We start from the raw sequence: 20,265 nt of genomic DNA, 5'->3' as shown, positions 1-20,265 counted from the left end.
TGCAAGTAGGTACGCGAAACTGAGCTCATCTGTCAAGTTACGGAGGGGTTGGTTAACGCTGAAGTCGAAGTCGAAGTCGACGCAGCATTGTGGCTCCCGCTTCAATTCAATACCTGGTGGCACACTAAAAATAATTGGCGCAAGTAAAGATGTGCTCAACGACTACCCCTTGAGTCTAGTCTAGTCTAGTCTAGTCTAGTCTAGTCTAGTCTAGTCTAGTCTAGTCTAGTCTAGTCTAGTCTAGTCTAGTCTAGTCTAGTCTAGTCTAGTCTAGTCTAGTCTAGTCTAGTCTAGTCTAGTCTAGTCTAGTCTAGTCTAGTCTAGTCTAGTCTAGTCTAGTCTAGTCTAGTCTAGTCTAGTCTAGTCTAGTCTAGTCTAGTCTAGTCTAGTCTAGTCTAGTCTAGTCTAGTCTAGTCTAGTCTAGTCTAGTCTAGTCTAGTCTAGTCTAGTCTAGTCTAGTCTAGTCTAGTCTAGTCTAGTCTAGTCTAGTCTAGTCTAGTCTAGTCTAGTCTAGTCTAGTCTAGTCTAGTCTAGTCTAGTCTAGTCTAGTCTAGTCTAGTCTAGTCTAGTCTAGTCTAGTCTAGTCTAGTCTAGTCTAGTCTAGTCTAGTCTAGTCTAGTCTAGTCTAGTCTAGTCTAGTCTAGTCTAGTCTAGTCTAGTCTAGTCTAGTCTAGTCTAGTCTAGTCTAGTCTAGTCTAGTCTAGTCTAGTCTAGTCTAGTCTAGTCTAGTCTAGTCTAGTCTAGTCTAGTCTAGTCTAGTCTAGTCTAGTCTAGTCTAGTCTAGTCTAGTCTAGTCTAGTCTAGTCTAGTCTAGTCTAGTCTAGTCTAGTCTAGTCTAGTCTAGTCTAGTCTAGTCTAGTCTAGTCTAGTCTAGTCTAGTCTAGTCTAGTCTAGTCTAGTCTAGTCTAGTCTAGTCTAGTCTAGTCTAGTCTAGTCTAGTCTAGTCTAGTCTAGTCTAGTCTAGTCTAGTCTAGTCTAGTCTAGTCTAGTCTAGTCTAGTCTAGTCTAGTCTAGTCTAGTCTAGTCTAGTCTAGTCTAGTCTAGTCTAGTCTAGTCTAGTCTAGTCTAGTCTAGTCTAGTCTAGTCTAGTCTAGTCTAGTCTAGTCTAGTCTAGTCTAGTCTAGTCTAGTCTAGTCTAGTCTAGTCTAGTCTAGTCTAGTCTAGTCTAGTCTAGTCTAGTCTAGTCTAGTCTAGTCTAGTCTAGTCTAGTCTAGTCTAGTCTAGTCTAGTCTAGTCTAGTCTAGTCTAGTCTAGTCTAGTCTAGTCTAGTCTAGTCTAGTCTAGTCTAGTCTAGTCTAGTCTAGTCTAGTCTAGTCTAGTCTAGTCTAGTCTAGTCTAGTCTAGTCTAGTCTAGTCTAGTCTAGTCTAGTCTAGTCTAGTCTAGTCTAGTCTAGTCTAGTCTAGTCTAGTCTAGTCTAGTCTAGTCTAGTCTAGTCTAGTCTAGTCTAGTCTAGTCTAGTCTAGTCTAGTCTAGTCTAGTCTAGTCTAGTCTAGTCTAGTCTAGTCTAGTCTAGTCTAGTCTAGTCTAGTCTAGTCTAGTCTAGTCTAGTCTAGTCTAGTCTAGTCTAGTCTAGTCTAGTCTAGTCTAGTCTAGTCTAGTCTAGTCTAGTCTAGTCTAGTCTAGTCTAGTCTAGTCTAGTCTAGTCTAGTCTAGTCTAGTCTAGTCTAGTCTAGTCTAGTCTAGTCTAGTCTAGTCTAGTCTAGTCTAGTCTAGTCTAGTCTAGTCTAGTCTAGTCTAGTCTAGTCTAGTCTAGTCTAGTCTAGTCTAGTCTAGTCTAGTCTAGTCTAGTCTAGTCTAGTCTAGTCTAGTCTAGTCTAGTCTAGTCTAGTCTAGTCTAGTCTAGTCTAGTCTAGTCTAGTCTAGTCTAGTCTAGTCTAGTCTAGTCTAGTCTAGTCTAGTCTAGTCTAGTCTAGTCTAGTCTAGTCTAGTCTAGTCTAGTCTAGTCTAGTCTAGTCTAGTCTAGTCTAGTCTAGTCTAGTCTAGTCTAGTCTAGTCTAGTCTAGTCTAGTCTAGTCTAGTCTAGTCTAGTCTAGTCTAGTCTAGTCTAGTCTAGTCTAGTCTAGTCTAGTCTAGTCTAGTCTAGTCTAGTCTAGTCTAGTCTAGTCTAGTCTAGTCTAGTCTAGTCTAGTCTAGTCTAGTCTAGTCTAGTCTAGTCTAGTCTAGTCTAGTCTAGTCTAGTCTAGTCTAGTCTAGACTAGACTACACGCTAAGAAAATGTTACTCTAAAATGAGTAAGATTCACACAAAACTGCCACGCTAAGAAAATGTTACTCTAAAATGAGTAAGATTCACACAAAACTGAGCTAAACTGGAACAGCTCAAAAAATGAGTAAATTGCATTTCCAGCGATAGCGCAGGCCCAAGTGCAAAAATCCAACTGGTTTAAGCCGTATAATATTCTTCGCATCATCAAGAATATTATACGGCCTAAACTGATGAGATTTTCGCACATGAGCCAGCGCTATCGCTGGAAAAAAAATTTACTCAATTTTGAGTTGTCCCACTTTAGCTCGGAAATGAGTGAATTTTCTGACCGTGTGCATCTGCCAAGGCAATCTGAGTAGCATGATATTAAAGTGTTTTACCGATTTTACCGGTTGTATTGGAGTAGCAGCCACGGCTGCGTTGGGATTGGAACAGCAGCCATGGCTGCGTACTCCAGCTGTCATCCAAGCGTCACCCAGTCGTAACAATGTTTTCGTCCGTTTAAATACCCCGCCTCGGGAGGAGGAACCACACTCAAAGAAGAAGCACTAGCACAAAAGCAGTTAAAACCCCAGATCCTTTTAAAAACCGTTGTTAAAAGTGAGAATTATTACCGAAAAGTGATTGATTTCCCGTAAAGATTGTTGAATTAATTCCAAATGTGATTGTGCCATTATTTTACGTTGCGCTCGGAGCAAGTTGTTTGACACTGGGGAGTAGAAGACGAGGGCCAACGATCGAATCGCGCACGGACGGACACGATGGAGGAACCGCACACCACTCCGAAGAAGAAACCCAACAACGGTCTGGAACATCACGATGCAATCTTCAAGACGCTGGAGAATTTTACCGCTCCGACAAGTCCCAAGGTGAGTGGGTGCTGAAATTAGGATAAATCCGTTTTGATTAATTTATTAATCTTCTCACCTGTTTATTGACAGCTTCCGACGATCAAGGACTTCTGTATAGTGAAACCAATTAGCCGAGGTGCCTTCGGGAAAGTCTTCCTGGGGTATAAGAAAAATGACCAGGACAAACTTTTTGCTATTAAGGTGAGTGCATTTTAAACATGTCGATTTAAATAATATCAGGAATTTAATGTTGATACACTTGGTTCCCTTGCAGGTGATGCGCAAATCGGAGATGATCAACAAGAACATGGTATCGCAAGTGATAACCGAACGGAACGCCCTGGCCCTGTCCCGGAGTCCGTTCTGCGTTATCCTGTACTACTCGTTGCAGACCATTTCGTCCGTCTATCTGGTGATGGAGTACATGGTGGGAGGCGATTTGAAATCCCTTTTGGCCATGTATGGATTCTTTGAGGAACCGGCCGCTCGGTTCTACGCGGCGGAAATCTGCCTAGCGCTGCAGTATCTTCACAAGCACGGAATCGTCCATAGAGACATTAAACCGGACAACATGCTCATTTCGGCCACGGGCCATGTGAAGTTAACCGACTTTGGGCTGAGTCGGATCGAGATGAGCCGAGATCTGGAGATATCGGATCTGATCAACTGTTCGCCGAGTTTGAATGCTCGGACGCCGGGACAGTTGCTGTCGCTGACGTCGCACCTATCGTTCGGATCCCACGAAAAGCGGCTTCAAGAGCAGGTGAGTCGTTGCATAAACATTATTGAATTCTAAAGCCGTAGTGGGCTATTTAGTATGACCATGCTAAAGGTTTTCTGGGCCCTGCCCAGGATTTTTTTCATTATGGGAATTTTATTAACTTCACTGGGGATTGAGTACATTCGTACCATCCACATGCTATTTGGAATACTTGTTAGGCTGCAATTTGCATTGAATCTACGCAGGATGAAGCAAGCTTCCGTACTGGACACAAGGGGCAGGGCCACGTGTAATTAGGGTAGGTATTAATCAGAGAGTGAAAAATTCGAAGATTGAAAGTGAAGATTGACATTCTCATTTTTTCATTCGTGTATGTCCACATTCATTGTCAGCTGAATGCCTCTCTTTTTTCATTCAATTCTCTGTCACGAATATTCTTTCGCACGTCGTAAAATGTCCAATTTCTGTTAACAGACGCACAATCCGACTTAATGGACAAGTAGAGAACATAAATAATATTCTAATTAACTACAGCAACCGCTCGATAACTGACTGCTGTTTAACTGGACTGCTTTTTAACTGGGCGCTCGATAACTGGAGCAAAGTCCAGTTAAAAAGCAGTTGTTTGTCAAAAACAAACGAAATTTAACCTCATATTTTGCAAATCATTAAACAAAACAAACCAAGTTTTGAGGTAATTGGAAGTATAATCGGGAGTTACGGTCCATTTTTATTTCTCATTGAAAATTGTCAGTGACAGAAAAATGAATGAATAGGTGAAAAAATTCATTCACCAAAATGAATTTTATTTTGATCCCTCAGTTGAAAATCTTCAAAAGTCACGTTGAATTTCATTCATTGAAAATGAAAATTTTAAACTCTGGTATTAATACTTCTAAAACCGCTATATATATAAAATGCAGTGGCATACGTGGGACCGCGCATAACTCGCGAACGGAACGTCGGATTTGGGTCATCCTGGTTTTGTTCTGTTAGTTTTCGCCCAAGGAAGGTTTATGAGGCAAAAAACATGAAGAAATTGAGAGTTTTTCTCAAACATGCTTAATCCAATGGAATGGAAAGACTTAGCAAATGACTTGAGTATCCAATTGCATGCTCTTGAATGCATTTCAGTTGAAGCAAGTGTTGCATTTTTTAACTCGTGCGATGCGTAAGCAAAATGGGTTGAATTCATTCATGCTGACAATGAATGTGGCCAAACACAAATGAAAAAATGAGAATGTCAATCTTCACTTTCAATCTTCGAATGTTTTACTCTTTGGACTTGAATGAAAAAGTTCCACATGTTCAACTGTCGTTCAAGTCAAGTGAGTTACTCAAGTGGTGTTTACACGTTCAATTCGCATTCAATTGGGCACTTCCCGTTGACTTGAAACAAGTCACTTGCACCATGTAAACCAGCTATAAGAGATATGGCAGGGTAAATTTGGTTGTACAGAAGTCCCTTTGACATACTTCTAGCATTGTGTTAGAAATACGTGTTGCTTGGGTTCCTAATGAATTTCGATTCCTGTTGAAATTCCTGAAAGAATCCCCTAAGAAACTCCAGAAAAAAATTGAAAAGCGACATCAGGGTTAAGCAGAGGAGGAACTCCTGAAAAATCCTAGGGTTCAGACAGTTTTTCCTCAAAAAATATCATCGAATTCAAGATTTCCACTACAATCCGGACGGAGGAGTGTAAGGTTGATGACGTCCGTGTAAGATTGCTTTTATGCAAGCACATTTGCACGAAAAGTACGTGAACACCATTTTTCCCAACTACCCCAGGGACTACACCCTAGACGAGGCCGGCACAAAGCTGAAAAAACTGTTCGGTCGGCAGAAGTCGGTCTTTCATTCCCGTTGAAGTGTCTGCAGTACGCAAAAAGTGACGCGGATGACTTCACCTGATCTCGAAGCTGGAAGCCGACGAAACCGCAGTCAACGAACAGTGGGTTAGTGTGTGCGAAATAGAATGAAGTGCACGTAGTTCTAAGCCGTCCTGGTGCAAGCAGCAAAACAATCTGCAATTCCGTCGATAAAATCACCAAATGCTGTTTTACTTACCGGCCTAGTGCATCGTATCCACGGTAGCACTGTTATTGAACCACGTAGTCCATCAACCATCGTGAAAAGTGCATTTGTTAGTGTTCTGCAGAAATCGCCCATTCGCCCATTGTGGTAAACAAAGGAACACTTTTCGAACATCTCGTGTGACGCTGTTGATTCCATCATGCCTGACAACGACCATCAAACGCGGCTGCGGAGTAACTCACTCGTGAAGCCTCCTGCGAAGAGCTCTGATGCCGACATGACTGTCGCAGAGCTCGCCAACCTTATGCAGTCTCAACTGGCCACCTACTAACGAACAGCCAAGGAGGATTTTAAAAAGCTTGGGGATTCTCTTTCGAGTCTCACGATACAGATGACCCAATTAGGGAATCGCGCCACTTGGGCGGTGGCTTCTATATTCGTCTGTTTTCCACTATAACTCAGTCAAATTTGAACCAATTGGCACAACTTTTGGAATGTGGTGAGATAGGTATAGTATCTACCCGTGTACAACATTTCAAGTCAATTTGTTCAAAATTGACTGAGTTATAGTGGAAAACAGACGAATATAGAAGCCACCGCCCAACTAGCGCGATACCTACGAGAGGATATTGCTTCGGACATAGAGAAGCTGAGAGAGGCGAATAACAAATCTTTCAACACTCTATCTACATCGATCAATACAGTAAAGAACAGGGAATGAAATTATCGATCACGATCGCGATAGCAGAAAACTCTCCCACACGCATTATCGGCGAAAAAAGACGTGCGATAAATTCAGTACCGGATTCCTCCCGAGAATGTGTTTCCGCTCGTTCCGCAGCGCCGAAAATCGATTATCATCAGCAATGAAAAGTTGACTGGTTTGCTTTCTGCTCTTTGTTCGCCTTTCCGTGGTCCCGTCGTCACCGGCTGTAGCTTTTATGTACACGCTAAGAAAATGTTACTCTAAAATGAGTAAGATTCACACAAAACTGAGCTAAACTGGAACAGCTCAAAAAATGAGTAAATTGCATTTCCAGCGATAGCGCAGGCCCAAGTGCAAAAATCCAACTGGTTTAAGCCGTATAATATTCTTCGCATCATCAAGAATATTATACGGCCTAAACTGATGAGATTTTCGCACATGAGCCAGCGCTATCGCTGGAAAAAAAATTTACTCAATTTTGAGTTGTCCCACTTTAGCTCGGAAATGAGTGAATTTTCTGACCGTGTATATAATTTTTGTCCTCTCCTAAGCAGCTTGTGTGGTCGAGTGGTTATGGTGCGCGCTCATACACATTTTTGTGGAGAGTCTAGGTTCGAATCCCGTTAGCGGCAAATTTTTGTTATTTGCCTTCTGATAATTATCGCGATAACTTTGCAGGCGATAAAGTTGGATAGCGAAAATGAAAAGAGCGATTTCCAGTTTTCGGCTATCTTTGATCGGGGACAAACAGCAACTACCGATAAACATTTCTCACAGGAAAAGTATTATACGAATCAAAATAAAATCTACTTTCGCGACTACTTTTACCCGCAGTCAGAGATACGCGTGAGACAGTCGCTTAAGAAAACAGACGCGTTTTCAAATTTTCCATCATAGCGATCTTTGATAATTCTTGAAAAAAGGTCGCCACATGGTCGGGAGATATGATGACTGCTGCGACTGCACGTGGCATTTGCACTGCGATTGAATTTTGTCCATCATTGAAGGCCTTGGAAAGTAGTCGCCATAATTGTGATTTTCTTGCAACGCACAATAAAAACAGAAAATATTGGTTGCTCGAAAAACGCCGTTTTTCGTCTCAATTTGCTGATAATTTCATTCCCTGGTAAAGAAGGAAACATCTCTGGCTATGGACAGAATCGCTCGAGCAAATGATCTGGTAGTGAGCGGAGTGCCGTTTTTGGTTGGAGAAGATCTGTCAAAGTATTTTCACGTTTGGTGTAAATCGTTTGGATATGCGGAGAGAGACTATCCACTCGTCGATATCCGTCGACTCTCCAAGGAAACTCCGGTTGCTGGTAAAGTGTGTATGATCCTAATACAGTTTGCCTTGACTGTCCAGCGCAAGGGATCATTCACAAATATCATAACGCTAAAATTGGCCTATTCTGACACCCACCCACCCCTTCGTAACACTGTTTGTATGTGAAGAATTATTTTTGTTCGGGCTGTAACACCATGAAGGACATCCACCTACCCCCTTCAGCGTTATGACATTTGTGAACAAGCCCCAATGATTTCTACTCTCGGTACCTTAACTCTCGCTCGTTATCGCTTGCTGGAATTGGATTCTCTGTTGATAAACGAATCTACATAAACGAGAATTTGGGACCCAACGTCAGAAATCTACGCTCCAAGGCACTACAACTGAAGAAGTCTGGACAGCTGCGCGGGGTATTCACGCGGAATGGCATCCTATTCGTGAAAAAAAGCTGGAGATGAGAAGGAGATTCCTGTGTCCACAGAAAACGAATTAACGTCATTATCAACAATCCTTTCCTCATAAGCTCTTGTTGTTCCTTCCTCTCCTTCCCATGCACTCCGTGATTCCCCTCCTGAAAGTCTGTACGTGTTGTTGCTGCTGCTGTTGGTGTGGGATGGACCCGATGATGTAGTCTGCTGCGATTGTTGCTAACGGTGCACACGTAGGCACTGAATGGTGCTAATGGTTATTAGCTGATCTGGTGATGTTTTTGATCCATTTGTTTTTGTTTTGTTTCTGTTTGCGCCACATGGTAATATATTGTATTGTATGATGTTAATTGTAATGAAGAATGTATCTTTCAATGAAGTGCTCTTTAATCATCCTCCCTTACTAGCTAGTTCTTTTTATTCTAATGATTCCGACTTTTACACCTCGACAAACTGGTGCATTCCAGGTACCGTGATGAAATCCGTTTTAATTAGAAATAAGCTCTCTGTGTGCTGTGTGAATTGTCAAAGTATTTGTGCTAGGAAAGCTTTGTAAAATTGAAGAATTGCGTGTGATAGTCAAAATAAGTAATGTGGATATTGTATGTGTAAGCGAAACGTGGTCGAATGAGAACGTGATTAATTCTATTTTATTAATTGACGGATATAACATTGTTAGACATGATAGAGTCGGCCGCTTGGGAGGTGGCATATTAATTTACATTAAAAATGATATACCCTATAATCTTATTACTAAATCATATAATCAGAGTGGTGTTGCTGTTACCGAATATAGGGGAATTTTTGTATTTTCGGCAGCCTAAGTCGCTGTCCGTAAAAAAAAACAGACTTCCGAGCACATCGCACATGAAAAACAACGGAACTCACCTGAAATGTACTTGCTCACTTCAAGTTTTGCGATTCCTATGCACTAAAATGTTAAATATTGTCACAAATTTCACAATTTCACTACAAAAGTCACGAGACATCATTTCTATTATCGGCAATTGAATTTCTGTTATTGGCACCTTACGTGCTTTCTTCGGCACTCGAAAAAATGATGTAAAATGTAAATCTGTGTTAGTGGTATTTCATACTTGTTGATATCTTTCAAGAGCAAACGTCATTCCATTTGCTTTAACAATTCAAAGGGCCTATGACGAAAAGCAAGGGATTAAATTTGATAAATTAATTATGTTTTTAATATTAATTTCTTTTTTAAGATTTTAATTAGAACCCATATAAATGGGATAGCTGCCCAAGTAAGACACTACAAAAAGATGTTTTATCAGGAGGAGTCGTACATTTATCCACAGATGTTGAATAAACACAGTGATTGCTCAAAAATTAATTTTGATGCGATTGATTATGATTCATAAAGCATCTGAAATAAGTTGCATTATGAATCATAATACAATTGTTTGGTATAGTACGGAAAAGTACGTCATATCGTTACAGAAATAGCTAGTATAAACATAGGATTTATAGTGTAAAGTTGTACAAATGAATTTTATGCAATTCAGTATTATAACTTCTATTTTATATTACTCATTTTGGTACCACAATAGCCAGTTTTCCAAACTGGTTCATTATGCAACTGAAATTAGTTACATTACATACATAAAGCAACTGAAATTAGTTGCATAATGAAGAATAGTTGCATAATGTCCATAATGCAACTCATTTGAGTTGCATTATGAACTTTATACAACTCAAATGAGTTGTATAATAAAAATATCATTGAATAAAAGTAGCTTACGCAACAAGTTGTAGAATCAAGGTTTTTGCTGTAAAAATCGAGTTCTGCACTAAGTTGCGTACAACGTTTTTTGCAATTTCATAAATTACCACTTGAGGATAATTTTAACAAAACTTTTTCATCAAACTGCACACTGATCTTCATAGGGGCTGTCCATAAACCACGTGGTCATGAGGGGGGGGTTCGGCCTATGAGCATTTTGTATGGACGAATAAAAATTTTTGTATGGACAAATGACCACGCGGGGGGGGGGGGGGGGGGTTGAGAAGTCCCAAAAAAATGACCACGTGGTTTATGGACAGCCCCATAGTCATGTTCAAGAATGTCTGATCATTGCAGGTTATTCTGAGCAGTCGTCACAATTTTTCAAAACTGCGTCCAGAAAGCATCTAGAAGTTGATTAAAACTGAAAACAGTGCTGTAATGATTCATTACGCAACGCAAATTGGTGCTGTAATGAACTATTACAGCACTGCTAATTTGGTGCGGGAAAGTAGGCATTTTCCTGACCGATTTGCGTTAGGTAAGACAGTCTATTACGATGAGAAATTGCAAAAAAAATGTTTCTTGCAATTTCTTATCGTAATAGGCTGTTTTACGTCACGCAAATCTGCCAGGAAAAGGCCTACTTTCCCACACCAAATTAGCAGTGCTGTAATGGATTATTACAGCACTGATTTGCGTTGCGTAATGAACTATTGGGAAGACATCTGTTCGTCTATGCAATAAGTATCAATGCAACAGCACTGAATCATTCTTCATAAGTACACAATAAAAGTCTCTGATTTAAACGGTTTTCATCTTTATGTTATATTTAATGCTTGAAACTTAACATACCTGATCCTGACGGATATGACTTAAAGAAAAAGTAACACCCCCGTTAAGCTAGCTTAAGGTGTGATAGTGTATTAAGCAGGTTAAACTTTTCTTTATTCTTCATTCAAGTTTCTTTCTTTAATTTCAGCTTTTTCTGCTACTTCGTTCCTTATCCACTCTGCATTTAAATTTTCAATGACGGCTTTCGCATTTTAAAGTTTTTCGCCTCATTCTCGAGTTGCTTTCTTTGTTTAATCTCAGCTTTTCTTTTCTTTTCATCCATTTTCTTCTGCATTTCGACTTCTTTCTCCGCTTTCCGTTTCAATTTTAGCTCTCGTTTAGCGTTTTTCTGTTCCTCCAACTTAGCCTTCTGCAAGGCCCTTTGCTCCGCCTTTTCTTTCTTCAATCTTTCGGCTTCGTCTCGCTGGTTTTCTTTGAGAATGATAGCCTGCAATCGTTCATCGGCAGTCAATACTGCATGCGATTGCATCTGATAGTTTACGTGCTTCGAGCTTCGCTTAAGGACATCTGGTGCATCCAAGAAATCCGCCAATCTTGGAGCTTCCGGCGTAGAGATGTGACTTTCTGTTTTTCCGGTGAGATCAGGCGATGTAGTAAACTCTATGTTAAGCTGCTGTGCGTTGATGATCTGGTTGTTGATTATTCCGGTCCCCAACAAATTATCTTCATCTTGTTCCGTTACTTCGTACCCTGACGTGTTTTGCCGAAGCTCATCGCCGGAACAGCCTTCGTCTGAAAGGACCATCAATAAGTAAAGTTATGTTGAAATTTGTACGATTTTCAGAAATTGATTTGATTGTTTACTTACCCAACATCAGACTATCCACCGTCATTTCAGCGTCTGAAGCTGCTGATCCATTATTTGAGCAACGGAGGATATTTTTATAAACGAACGAAAGCACTCGATCTTCGTGGGACAGATTCTCAGAATTTTCATCAGAATACAATCGTACTTTCTCCGGTCCCAGCATATCCAAAGCCTCCACCACTATGCCGTACGGAACCACGAGATCGGCTTTTGGTGGCTCTTCAGCAACGACACCATTCGGAATTGTATCTGATGGTCCTGAAGCGTCATAACTGTCCTGATAGCTCTCGGCGATGCATTTCGTGTAATCGACCGCGTCAGGATTGAACGGATACAGCCCGCACGCAGCAAATGCAGTGATGATAGTGCTTGTTGTGAGTGCCAATTTCATGGCACTTTCCAGCAACGTCCCAAAGTCCTTCACGGTGACTTCTGCGAATTTATGATTCAGTTTCCAATTTTGGACAACCTGAAACCATCTGGTCTTCAGTGGCTTAAAAACGCCAACATCGGCTGGTTGAAGGATTCTTGTGGCATTGGGTATGAGAGCAATCAAAATAATACCAAGACGCTTACAAGCATCCGCCGACTCAATAGCCATGTGCGACTTGTGTCCATCAACGAAAAATATTACTGGAAACTTGACTCCTCTCTTAATTAAAAAGGGAAACAAGATTTTGGTAACGTATTTCACAAAATTCTTGGTGTCCATCCATCCATTTTCAGATTGTCCGATTCCCCAATTTGATTGAAAAGATTGAACAGTTTCCTTACTCAATCTTTTTTGTGCAAGAATGACATCTGGTGGGACAACGCTGCCATCAGCACCGAATGTGAACATTACAGTTATGTTCTTTTTGCTGTTGCCCGTTTCGACAATCGGAACATTCCTTGCCCCAGTTGTAGCAATGACGCTTTTCGAAGTAGGGTTCAAACTGAATCCTGATTCGTCACCGTTATATACTCGTGAAGGATCCAGAAGTATATCAATCAAGCCGTGATCGATCAGGTATTGCTTCACGGTATGAAACCATTCGCGGATATTTTTCTCAGAGACTTTTGCGCTGGCCGAAGTTACTGGTTCAGGCGTCCTGATTGTCAATTGAGGATGGCGTTTCAAAAAACCTCGGAACCAGCCCGATCCTGAAATATAATAAAAATGGTCATGATAGTAAATCTTGGAGAACTATTGCACATTTCCCACCCCACTGGACCCCTTTCCCAATTAGTATGGATGTGGGATCGTGAATAAAACTGCGATTTTGTATCGAATCGTGTCGGTATCTTCGCACTTCTTCATAATTTAGTATTACGCATTTCTCATCTTAATGGACCCCTTTCGCAATTGGTATAAGTGCGGAAATGTGAATAAATCGCATCGTATCAAGTCGGATTCCACTGCGTACTTATTAATTTCAAGGGACCTAATAAGTGCACAGAAGACACTGACACGATTCGATACAAAGTCGCAATTTTTTTCACGATCTTACACTTAGACTAACTGCGAAAGGGATCCTGTAGGTTGGGAATTACGCAATAATGAATAAGTGCGTAGAAGACTCCAACTCGGATCCATACTAAACTGCAGTCTTATGCACGATTCCGCACTTATACTTGCTGCGAAGGGGATCGTTGGGGGGGGGGGGGGGGTGACAAATGCTTAATAAATAAAGTCAAACTGTCTTCACAGTAAGTACATACCTGGTACATTGTCTTTGAAGGGGGTTTTTCGTGGATGTGCCGCCAGGAATGCCGAAATTTTGTATTTCAGTGCAAAATAAGTTGCTGGAAAGCCCCTCCGTTCCATTGTCAGCAACCATGAAACAATATCTTGTTCCTCCGTTGTTGTAAACACTGGGTACGGGCCCGTCGTACCCTTGTTCTTGCACTTTGTGCTGAGACGGTATTGCAGTGTGGTGCGTGGAACGCCGAAGTGTTTTGCAGCAAAATTCGTGGTCATGGCACCTTTTTGCACATACGATACCGATTCGTTTAGTTTACCTTCTTCGTAATCTTTAGTTTTTTGACGCACGGAGACTTTTGATTGTCTTTTATTAACTGGTCCATCGGGAACGTGAGGAACCTGTGGAAGATCTGTAAGAGAAAAAACGCATTCATTAGGCGTTAAAATGTTATTAGTGGTTTTATGGCACTGGTGGGCATGGTAGAGTTGCAACAGGACCTGACGACAGCTAACTGGCTTCAAATGCTATCAACTTTTTTTTTGTAATTTATGAACTTACCGATTTGGTTATCCTGGTTCCGGGTGGACAGATCCAACGGGATGGGATATTCCGGCAACATGACGTCAGCGAATCGCAAATGGTTATACAATTTCACAGAAATTTAATCGAAGAAATCCAATTTTCACTCGCGAAACGTTCGGTATTTGTTTTGACGTTTTCACTTGTTGGTAAATGGAGGGTGTAGCAAATCAACAAATGCGCATGTATTAGTCACAAACAACTTGTAAATAATAATAATGACGTCAGCGTTTCCACAGGAAACTTACGGAGCCTGGGTGAATGTAATCATGGTGCAGCCACCAATACTTAATGATAATTGCGAATGTAAGAACACCTGGCTTGAATGAATGTTTTGATCATCGTTGTTAATCTGAGGTTGGCCCCTTAAAAAACTAAACAATAACATTTTCTCGGCTGCCACTAACACATTTTCGTCCTGTATTTTACTCACAGAATATCATCAGTGTTGCCATATGTACTTAAAAGGTAAAATAAATATATTTTTTGTGAAATGGGGTTTAACCTATGCCAAGTACGAGTTATTTAAAGATAAATGTCTAGATTTTTCAAAAATATTATAGCCAACATTTCTCTACCACTTAAGCAACTATGTTGACAAATTTTGATGGAGATTAACCTTGAGTTGAATGTTCGATCAATGTTTCTGAAGTGTTGTTTTGACCTTTTTGGCAACCATGTTTACTCCAGAAAAGCAGTTGCCGAAGAAAACGAAAGTACAAAATTGCTAATTATGTTTTAAAATAAGATTTAACTAGTGTTTTTGTAATTTGTTGTGCTCTTTTAGTGCTTTTAAGTTGCGTGAGTGGTTTGAGCGGAAAAGAAAAGTATATTTAAAGTGCATTGAAATAAACGACCTGATCCAAAACGGTGAGTTGATTTTAGCTTTTTCAGTGATGTGTTCTTCGGCAGTCCAAAAATGTCGTGAATTTTGAGACGTTTTCTTTTATCCGTCGAAAACTCCGAATGCAATGGATTATTTTACAAAAGGCTGTTATTAATAAAAAGCTAAAATTCTAAGCAATTTTATTGTGTATGAAATATATATGGAACAAGTTGGTAAATGCAAAATAGAGCAGAATTATTCGGCGTTGCCGAAAATAGTCACACACTGCCGAAGCCAAAAATTACCCTATATCCGTTGAAATAATTCAACAGAATGATAAACTTTTATTGACTGCTTTTTACAACCCACCTGAAATTGATTGCACCGAATCTCTAGAACACCTGCTGTCAGAATATGGTAGGAAATACAATTACGTCTACTTTTTAGGTGATTTTAATACAAATATGTTAGTTAGCTCACCAAAATCAGATAGGTTCCGTGGTATACTATCTACTCATTCAATCACATGCTTAGGAAGCGAACCAACTTTTTTCACAGAAATGGAGCATCGCAGTTAGATTTATTATTGACTAACGATGTATCTAAAATATTGAGATTCAGTCAAATAGAAGTTCCTGTTCTGTCGAACCACGATCTGGTTTTTGCAGCTCTCGACTTTGATAGGAAAACGCGTCCAGTTAAAATTGAATATCGTGATTATAATTCCATTGATGTTGATCCACTTGTAAATGCGTTCTACTCTGCAAATTGGATGACTTTTTATAGTTCAAACGATCCCAATCAACAGTTGGAGTTTCTTAACCCACTGTTAACAGATTTTCACAACACGTACGTCCCTATACGCTCAATTTGTTCCAACAGAAAATCAAATCCATGGTTTAACGCTGAAGTTGGTAGATCTATTGTGAATCGCGATTTGTTATACAAAAAATGGAAATGAAGAATGCCAATGATTTCCAAGCCTTCAAAAGGGCACGAAACAGTGTTAATTGTCTGATACGTTCCACTAAACAGAATTACTTTTCATCTAGGCTTAATGCAAATCTTTCTAGCAGGGAATTATGGAAGAATGTTAAAAAGATAGGACTCAATAGGCCTGATACGCAATCCGTAAATTCTTACCGCTGACGAAATCAATAATATGTTCTGCCAGAACTTCACGAATCATATTGAAATTGAGCACTCTAATGACACAAATAATTCGGCACCAACATTTCAAAAGGGCGTAACTGCTTTTGCAACCAATGCCTTCTCACAGAGCTGTGGGTCGTATTTCATTCATCTCACGCAATTCATATCCATTAATCGAAAGAGGAGGATTTTATCTTTCTATTTGTGCTAGTGGATTGCTCGAGAGGGATGGGATACGCTCCACAGCTTTGTGAGAAGACATTGGTTGTAAATGCAGTTACGCCCTTTTGAAATGTTCTTGCCGAATTATGATCGTGAAACGTTTTACTTCAGTAGAATAGATCAAACAGATGTTTTGCACGCCATGAACTCAATAAAATCTAATGCTCTTGGCCTAGATATGGCGCCGTTGGAATTTTTAAAGGCAATTTGTCCTATTCTTATTGAACCAATAACTCACTTATTCAATTCCATTGTTACCACGAGTGTTTTTCCTGATACATGGAAAAAGTCCAAAATCATACCAATAAAGAAAAAAGCTAATGCAAGTTCAATGGAAAATTTAAGACCAATCAGTATTCTTTGTGCGCTATCAAAAATATTTGAAAAGATGATCAAAACAGATATTAACAACTACATAAACAGTCATAACTTACTCAGCCAATTTCAATCAGGATATCGTTCCAAACATAGCACAAAAACAACAATGCTGAAAATAATAGATGATATTGGAATTGTGCTTGATAAGGGGCCGTCCGGTAGTCCTAATACTTCTCGATTTTTCCAAAGCTTTTGACACTGTTTCTCATGCCATACTGTGCCACAAATTGGAAACGCGATTCACTTTTTCAGATCACTCCGTAAACTTAATCAAATCATATCTTGATTCTAGAACTCAGGCAGTCCTCAATAATGGAGTTTTATCAAATTTTCTTTCTATAACATCTGGGGTACCTTACTTACTTACCGGTCAGGCTAAGGCCGGGGTGGCCTCTGCTGTACATAGTAGCCGTCTCCATTCCACTCGGTCCATGGCTGTTTGTCTCCAGTTCCGCACTCTGCGTAGGGTGTTCAAATTCCGCGTGTTAAGAATTTGTACGAACTTTGTAAACAACTTTTGTTCTCCCGTATATGGATAGGCTTGCAGTAGGTTTCGTGAGATAAAATTTGGAGAACTCGAATAGCCTGTGTATGCTGGCAAAATTCTTCTTCTATTTTGAACACAGTGCTCGCAGTAAAAGTCAAAATCTCACAGAATGCAGTGGCTAATGACTTGCTTTTTATAGGTATGACCAACGCTGAGTCTCATGTGATTTTTTTTTATGACACTTTTTAACAGAAGCCGAGTACAGTATAAAAACGTAGATCAACAACAATCAACATAACGAACATAACAATGATCATCCCAATATTATTGAATGGAGGGTTATTTATGAACAAAATAATATATCAAAAACAGTAAAAAAAATCCAACCTTCTACCGAACCCTTCTAAGCCAGAAGGCAACATTCTCTTACTGGACGAGATGACATGTTCTATATCCGGCTAGTGCACTGCTAAATTGCTTGCACCAGCATTAGGTACACTGTTCCTATTAGCTATGGAGTTTATTTTGATTCCTAATGTTGCGGTATCCCATTGAATTCATATGGGCTTTTGGAGGATAGCAGCTCTATCGCAACAATAGGAACACAGCAGCAAGAATTTTATGGAAAATATTATGTATATGATTAATACGTTAAATATACCATGGTGCAACTTGTCAATTTTCTTTGCATGCATACCACAATAATCAGTTTAGGTTTCATATCAAGATAATTGTGCCATGGTATTAATATCACAAATATGTTAAGCAGTAAAGCTAATGCTTTGTATTTTTCCAATTTCATGTGATGAATCTTCTCAGCTGGACAAGGACCGATTACAGCACTCATCGGAAACGGAACTGGACAATTCATTTACACACTCTAAGCAAAACGACAGCAAAATGTCCGGCATAAGTCCATTCTTTTCTGCCGAACAGAACGCCAGCCTGCTGGAAGAGCTGAAAGAAGTCCAAAAGACGGTGGACTGCCGAATGACGACGGGCGATAATTCCTCGTCATATTACACGTGCAACTCGAGTACCGAGGGCAAAAGCAGCAGCGAAAGCTACGTCTCGCTGAGCGGAAACGCCGAATGCCGGATGAGGATGGGTGGTCGAATCTGTGATAGCAAGGAGGAGGGAAGCGACTGTGACAAAGAAAACCACATTAACATTAGATCGGTAATGACGGAGAAGTTTAAGGATTCGTTCAATTTTCTACTGGTAGATTTGAAACAAGATCGACATCGAAACGCTCGAGCGTAGTTAATTTGATTGCGTGTCTTTGGCTTCCGATTTTCGTTTCAGCTTCCGGGCCCATACAAGTGTAAGACACACGTGAGCAATGATTCGGGCGTTTCTAGCCGGAAAAGTGATATGTCCCACATTCCAGCCGAACTGTCGGCCATCGAGCGGCCGACGGATTGTTCCGGCCATCACAGTAGTGGCGCCAAGGAGTACTCGTGTTCGGATTTTTCACGCAGGTGAGTTCATTAACCCGTTTAAGTCTAGATGTACTAAAATCGTTTCAAATTCTTGCAAAATCAACATTAGTTAGATAGGATTATTTGAAATTCTGTGAGGACGCGTATTCAGAGCTAAGTTATTTTTGTTTTAATTTTAGTTATAGTATGAGCAACATAAATGAGTCATGCAATTCGAGACACCACTATGATTCGCCGATAAAAAATGGAATCAGGTGCTTCAAGAGACCGGAGTACTTCAGGTAATTGCTTTCATATTCTAATTTTTCCTATTGATTCAGTCGCACACATGTGAATTTTAGGGGTATAAAACGTAAACGGCACCTAGTGAGCCGAGTAGACTCTCTCATGTCGGATCCGGACGGAAGCACCGCCAGTACCGGTCTCACACAGGAAATCGACGTAATGGACATTGGAAGTAGCACTCCGAAAAAGCGAAAGGCAGCGTCACCCATCAAAGGAGTTCTGAAAGTTCGATCGCTGTCCGATGACGATATGCCAGTGGGCGAAAATCTCGGTAACGTAATGTTCTCCACTCCGGTATCCTCGCAGAAGATCCGTCGGGAAGGTGGTCAACTGGCCAAGTTGAAAAACACACGATTCGCGCTGCCATCGTCCGTCGAGCAGCTGCGGAAAACGGAAGCTTTCATCAAAATCACCGACGAATCCGTCATGTCTCCCATCTGCACGGCCAATTCATCCGTTCCCAATGTGGGCACCACGCCCAAAACCGTCAAGACCCCTTTCAGAACGCCAAAATCGGTGCGAAGAGCACCGATCGAATCCGATGAGCGAATCCTTGGCACCCCGGACTATCTGGCCCCGGAGTTGCTGCTGCAGCACGGTCATGGCCCACAAGTGGACTGGTGGGCGCTGGGAGTCTGTCTGTACGAGTTCCTGACCGGTGTGCCGCCTTTCAACGACGAAACGCCCCAGAAAGTGTTCGAAAACATCCTTAGTCGGAATATCGAGTGGCCCCAGGACGAAGAAGCGCTGTCAGAGGAAGCGGTCGAGGCCGTGGAAAAACTACTGGAAATGGAACCCACCAAGAGGCCGCAAGCCGAGCAGATGATGGCATTGCCTTTCTTCGAACCGGTCGAGTGGGACAACATGGAAGGGACCGCGCCACCGTTCATTCCCAATCCGGATGACCCTCAGGATACAGGGTACTTTGAGGCACGAAACGTGATGCAGCATCTGGTGTTGTCCAATTTCGACATGGATGCCTATTGAGGGGCGGCCGGTGGATATGGGTTGTGTTCCGAGAAGCAGACACTGGGATGTTTGTGGTGTGCGAAAGTCCGAAAAGGATAGGATCCTGATTAAAATTACGCGTAACAATTGTAAGCTGTTATATCTTTTATCTGTAGGAATTGAATTTGTGATAAATAAACTCGGTATTCAAGACAAGTTAGCGAAGAATGCACCATCAAAGGTGGTACCTAATTATATCCAGAAATCCCCAAATTATTAGATAATAGTCCTGTTCAACGACGCGGGTTGAACTTGCTCGAAGTTGCTGCATCTTGCTCTTACCCATTTGTCATCAAACGGGTAAGAGCGGGATGCAGCAACTTCGAGCAAGTTCAACCTACGTCGTTGAACAGGACTAATGTATGACACAATGCTATTTGTACGTGAAGGTTGACGAAGTCATCGTTATCGTCTGAAGTTTCAAACGCAGTTTTTTTCATTTAAAATACAAAATTTAACGTTTGCTATGAAAATGAATTCACTGAATTCCACTCTCGCGATTTCTATAATATTGGCTTTGTTACTTAAAAAGCAATTTCGCTGGTCATGACCATTTTTTGCACGT

At 40.8% G+C, this 20,265-nt stretch overlaps 2 protein-coding genes across 4 annotated transcripts; one reads left to right on the top strand and one right to left on the bottom strand.

Annotated features, from left to right (window-relative positions):
* The first annotated feature begins 2,532 nt into the window (after positions 1–2,532).
* LOC109419800 (serine/threonine-protein kinase greatwall-like) lies at positions 2,533–19,868 on the top strand. Of its 3 annotated transcripts, none has more exons than XM_062846501.1 (7): positions 2,533–3,075; positions 3,148–3,258; positions 3,332–3,820; positions 17,785–18,144; positions 18,271–18,446; positions 18,587–18,688; positions 18,749–19,868. In XM_062846501.1, the coding sequence occupies exons 1-7, from the start codon at positions 2,968–2,970 to the stop codon at positions 19,677–19,679; spliced, it is 2,277 nt and encodes a 758-aa protein (XP_062702485.1). In that variant the 5' UTR covers positions 2,533–2,967; the 3' UTR covers positions 19,680–19,868. The 3 variants fall into 3 exon arrangements, with proteins under 3 accessions (XP_062702485.1, XP_029716211.2, XP_062702486.1); XM_029860351.2 differs by having other exon boundaries at positions 17,785–18,186; XM_062846502.1 differs by lacking the exon at positions 17,785–18,144 and having other exon boundaries at positions 2,538–3,075.
* Positions 10,303–17,769, bottom strand: LOC115258448 (uncharacterized). The gene is made up of 3 exons (XM_062846503.1): positions 13,338–17,769; positions 11,637–12,779; positions 10,303–11,560 (listed from the first exon to the last, which is right to left on the bottom strand). The coding sequence occupies exons 1-3, from the start codon at positions 13,594–13,596 to the stop codon at positions 10,992–10,994; spliced, it is 1,971 nt and encodes a 656-aa protein (XP_062702487.1). The 5' UTR covers positions 13,597–17,769; the 3' UTR covers positions 10,303–10,991.
* Positions 19,869–20,265: the final 397 nt, after the last annotated feature.

This window comes from Aedes albopictus, chromosome 1 (assembly GCF_035046485.1).
Source record: "Aedes albopictus strain Foshan chromosome 1, AalbF5, whole genome shotgun sequence".
Taxonomy (NCBI): domain Eukaryota; kingdom Metazoa; phylum Arthropoda; class Insecta; order Diptera; family Culicidae; genus Aedes; species Aedes albopictus.
The sequence above is the reverse complement of the archived record's forward strand: the minus strand, read 5'-3'. Positions and strand labels throughout refer to the sequence as shown.

Bases quoted from the DNA above. Each gene is read 5' to 3' on its own strand.
- LOC109419800 (XM_029860351.2), top strand. From the start codon at position 2,968: ATGGAGGAACCGCACACCACTCCGAAGAAGAAACCCAACAACGGTCTG. The intron at 3,076-3,147 runs GTGAGTGGGTGC...GTTTATTGACAG, and splicing joins CCGCTCCGACAAGTCCCAAG to CTTCCGACGATCAAGGACTT. The intron at 18,187-18,270 runs GTAGATTTGAAA...TTTTCGTTTCAG, and splicing joins ATTCGTTCAATTTTCTACTG to CTTCCGGGCCCATACAAGTG.
- LOC115258448 (XM_062846503.1), bottom strand. From the start codon at position 13,596: ATGACCACGAATTTTGCTGCAAAACACTTCGGCGTTCCACGCACCACA. The intron at 12,780-13,337 runs GTATGTACTTAC...ATTATATTTCAG, and splicing joins CTTCAAAGACAATGTACCAG to GATCGGGCTGGTTCCGAGGT. The intron at 11,561-11,636 runs GTAAGTAAACAA...TGGTCCTTTCAG, and splicing joins GGTGGATAGTCTGATGTTGG to ACGAAGGCTGTTCCGGCGAT.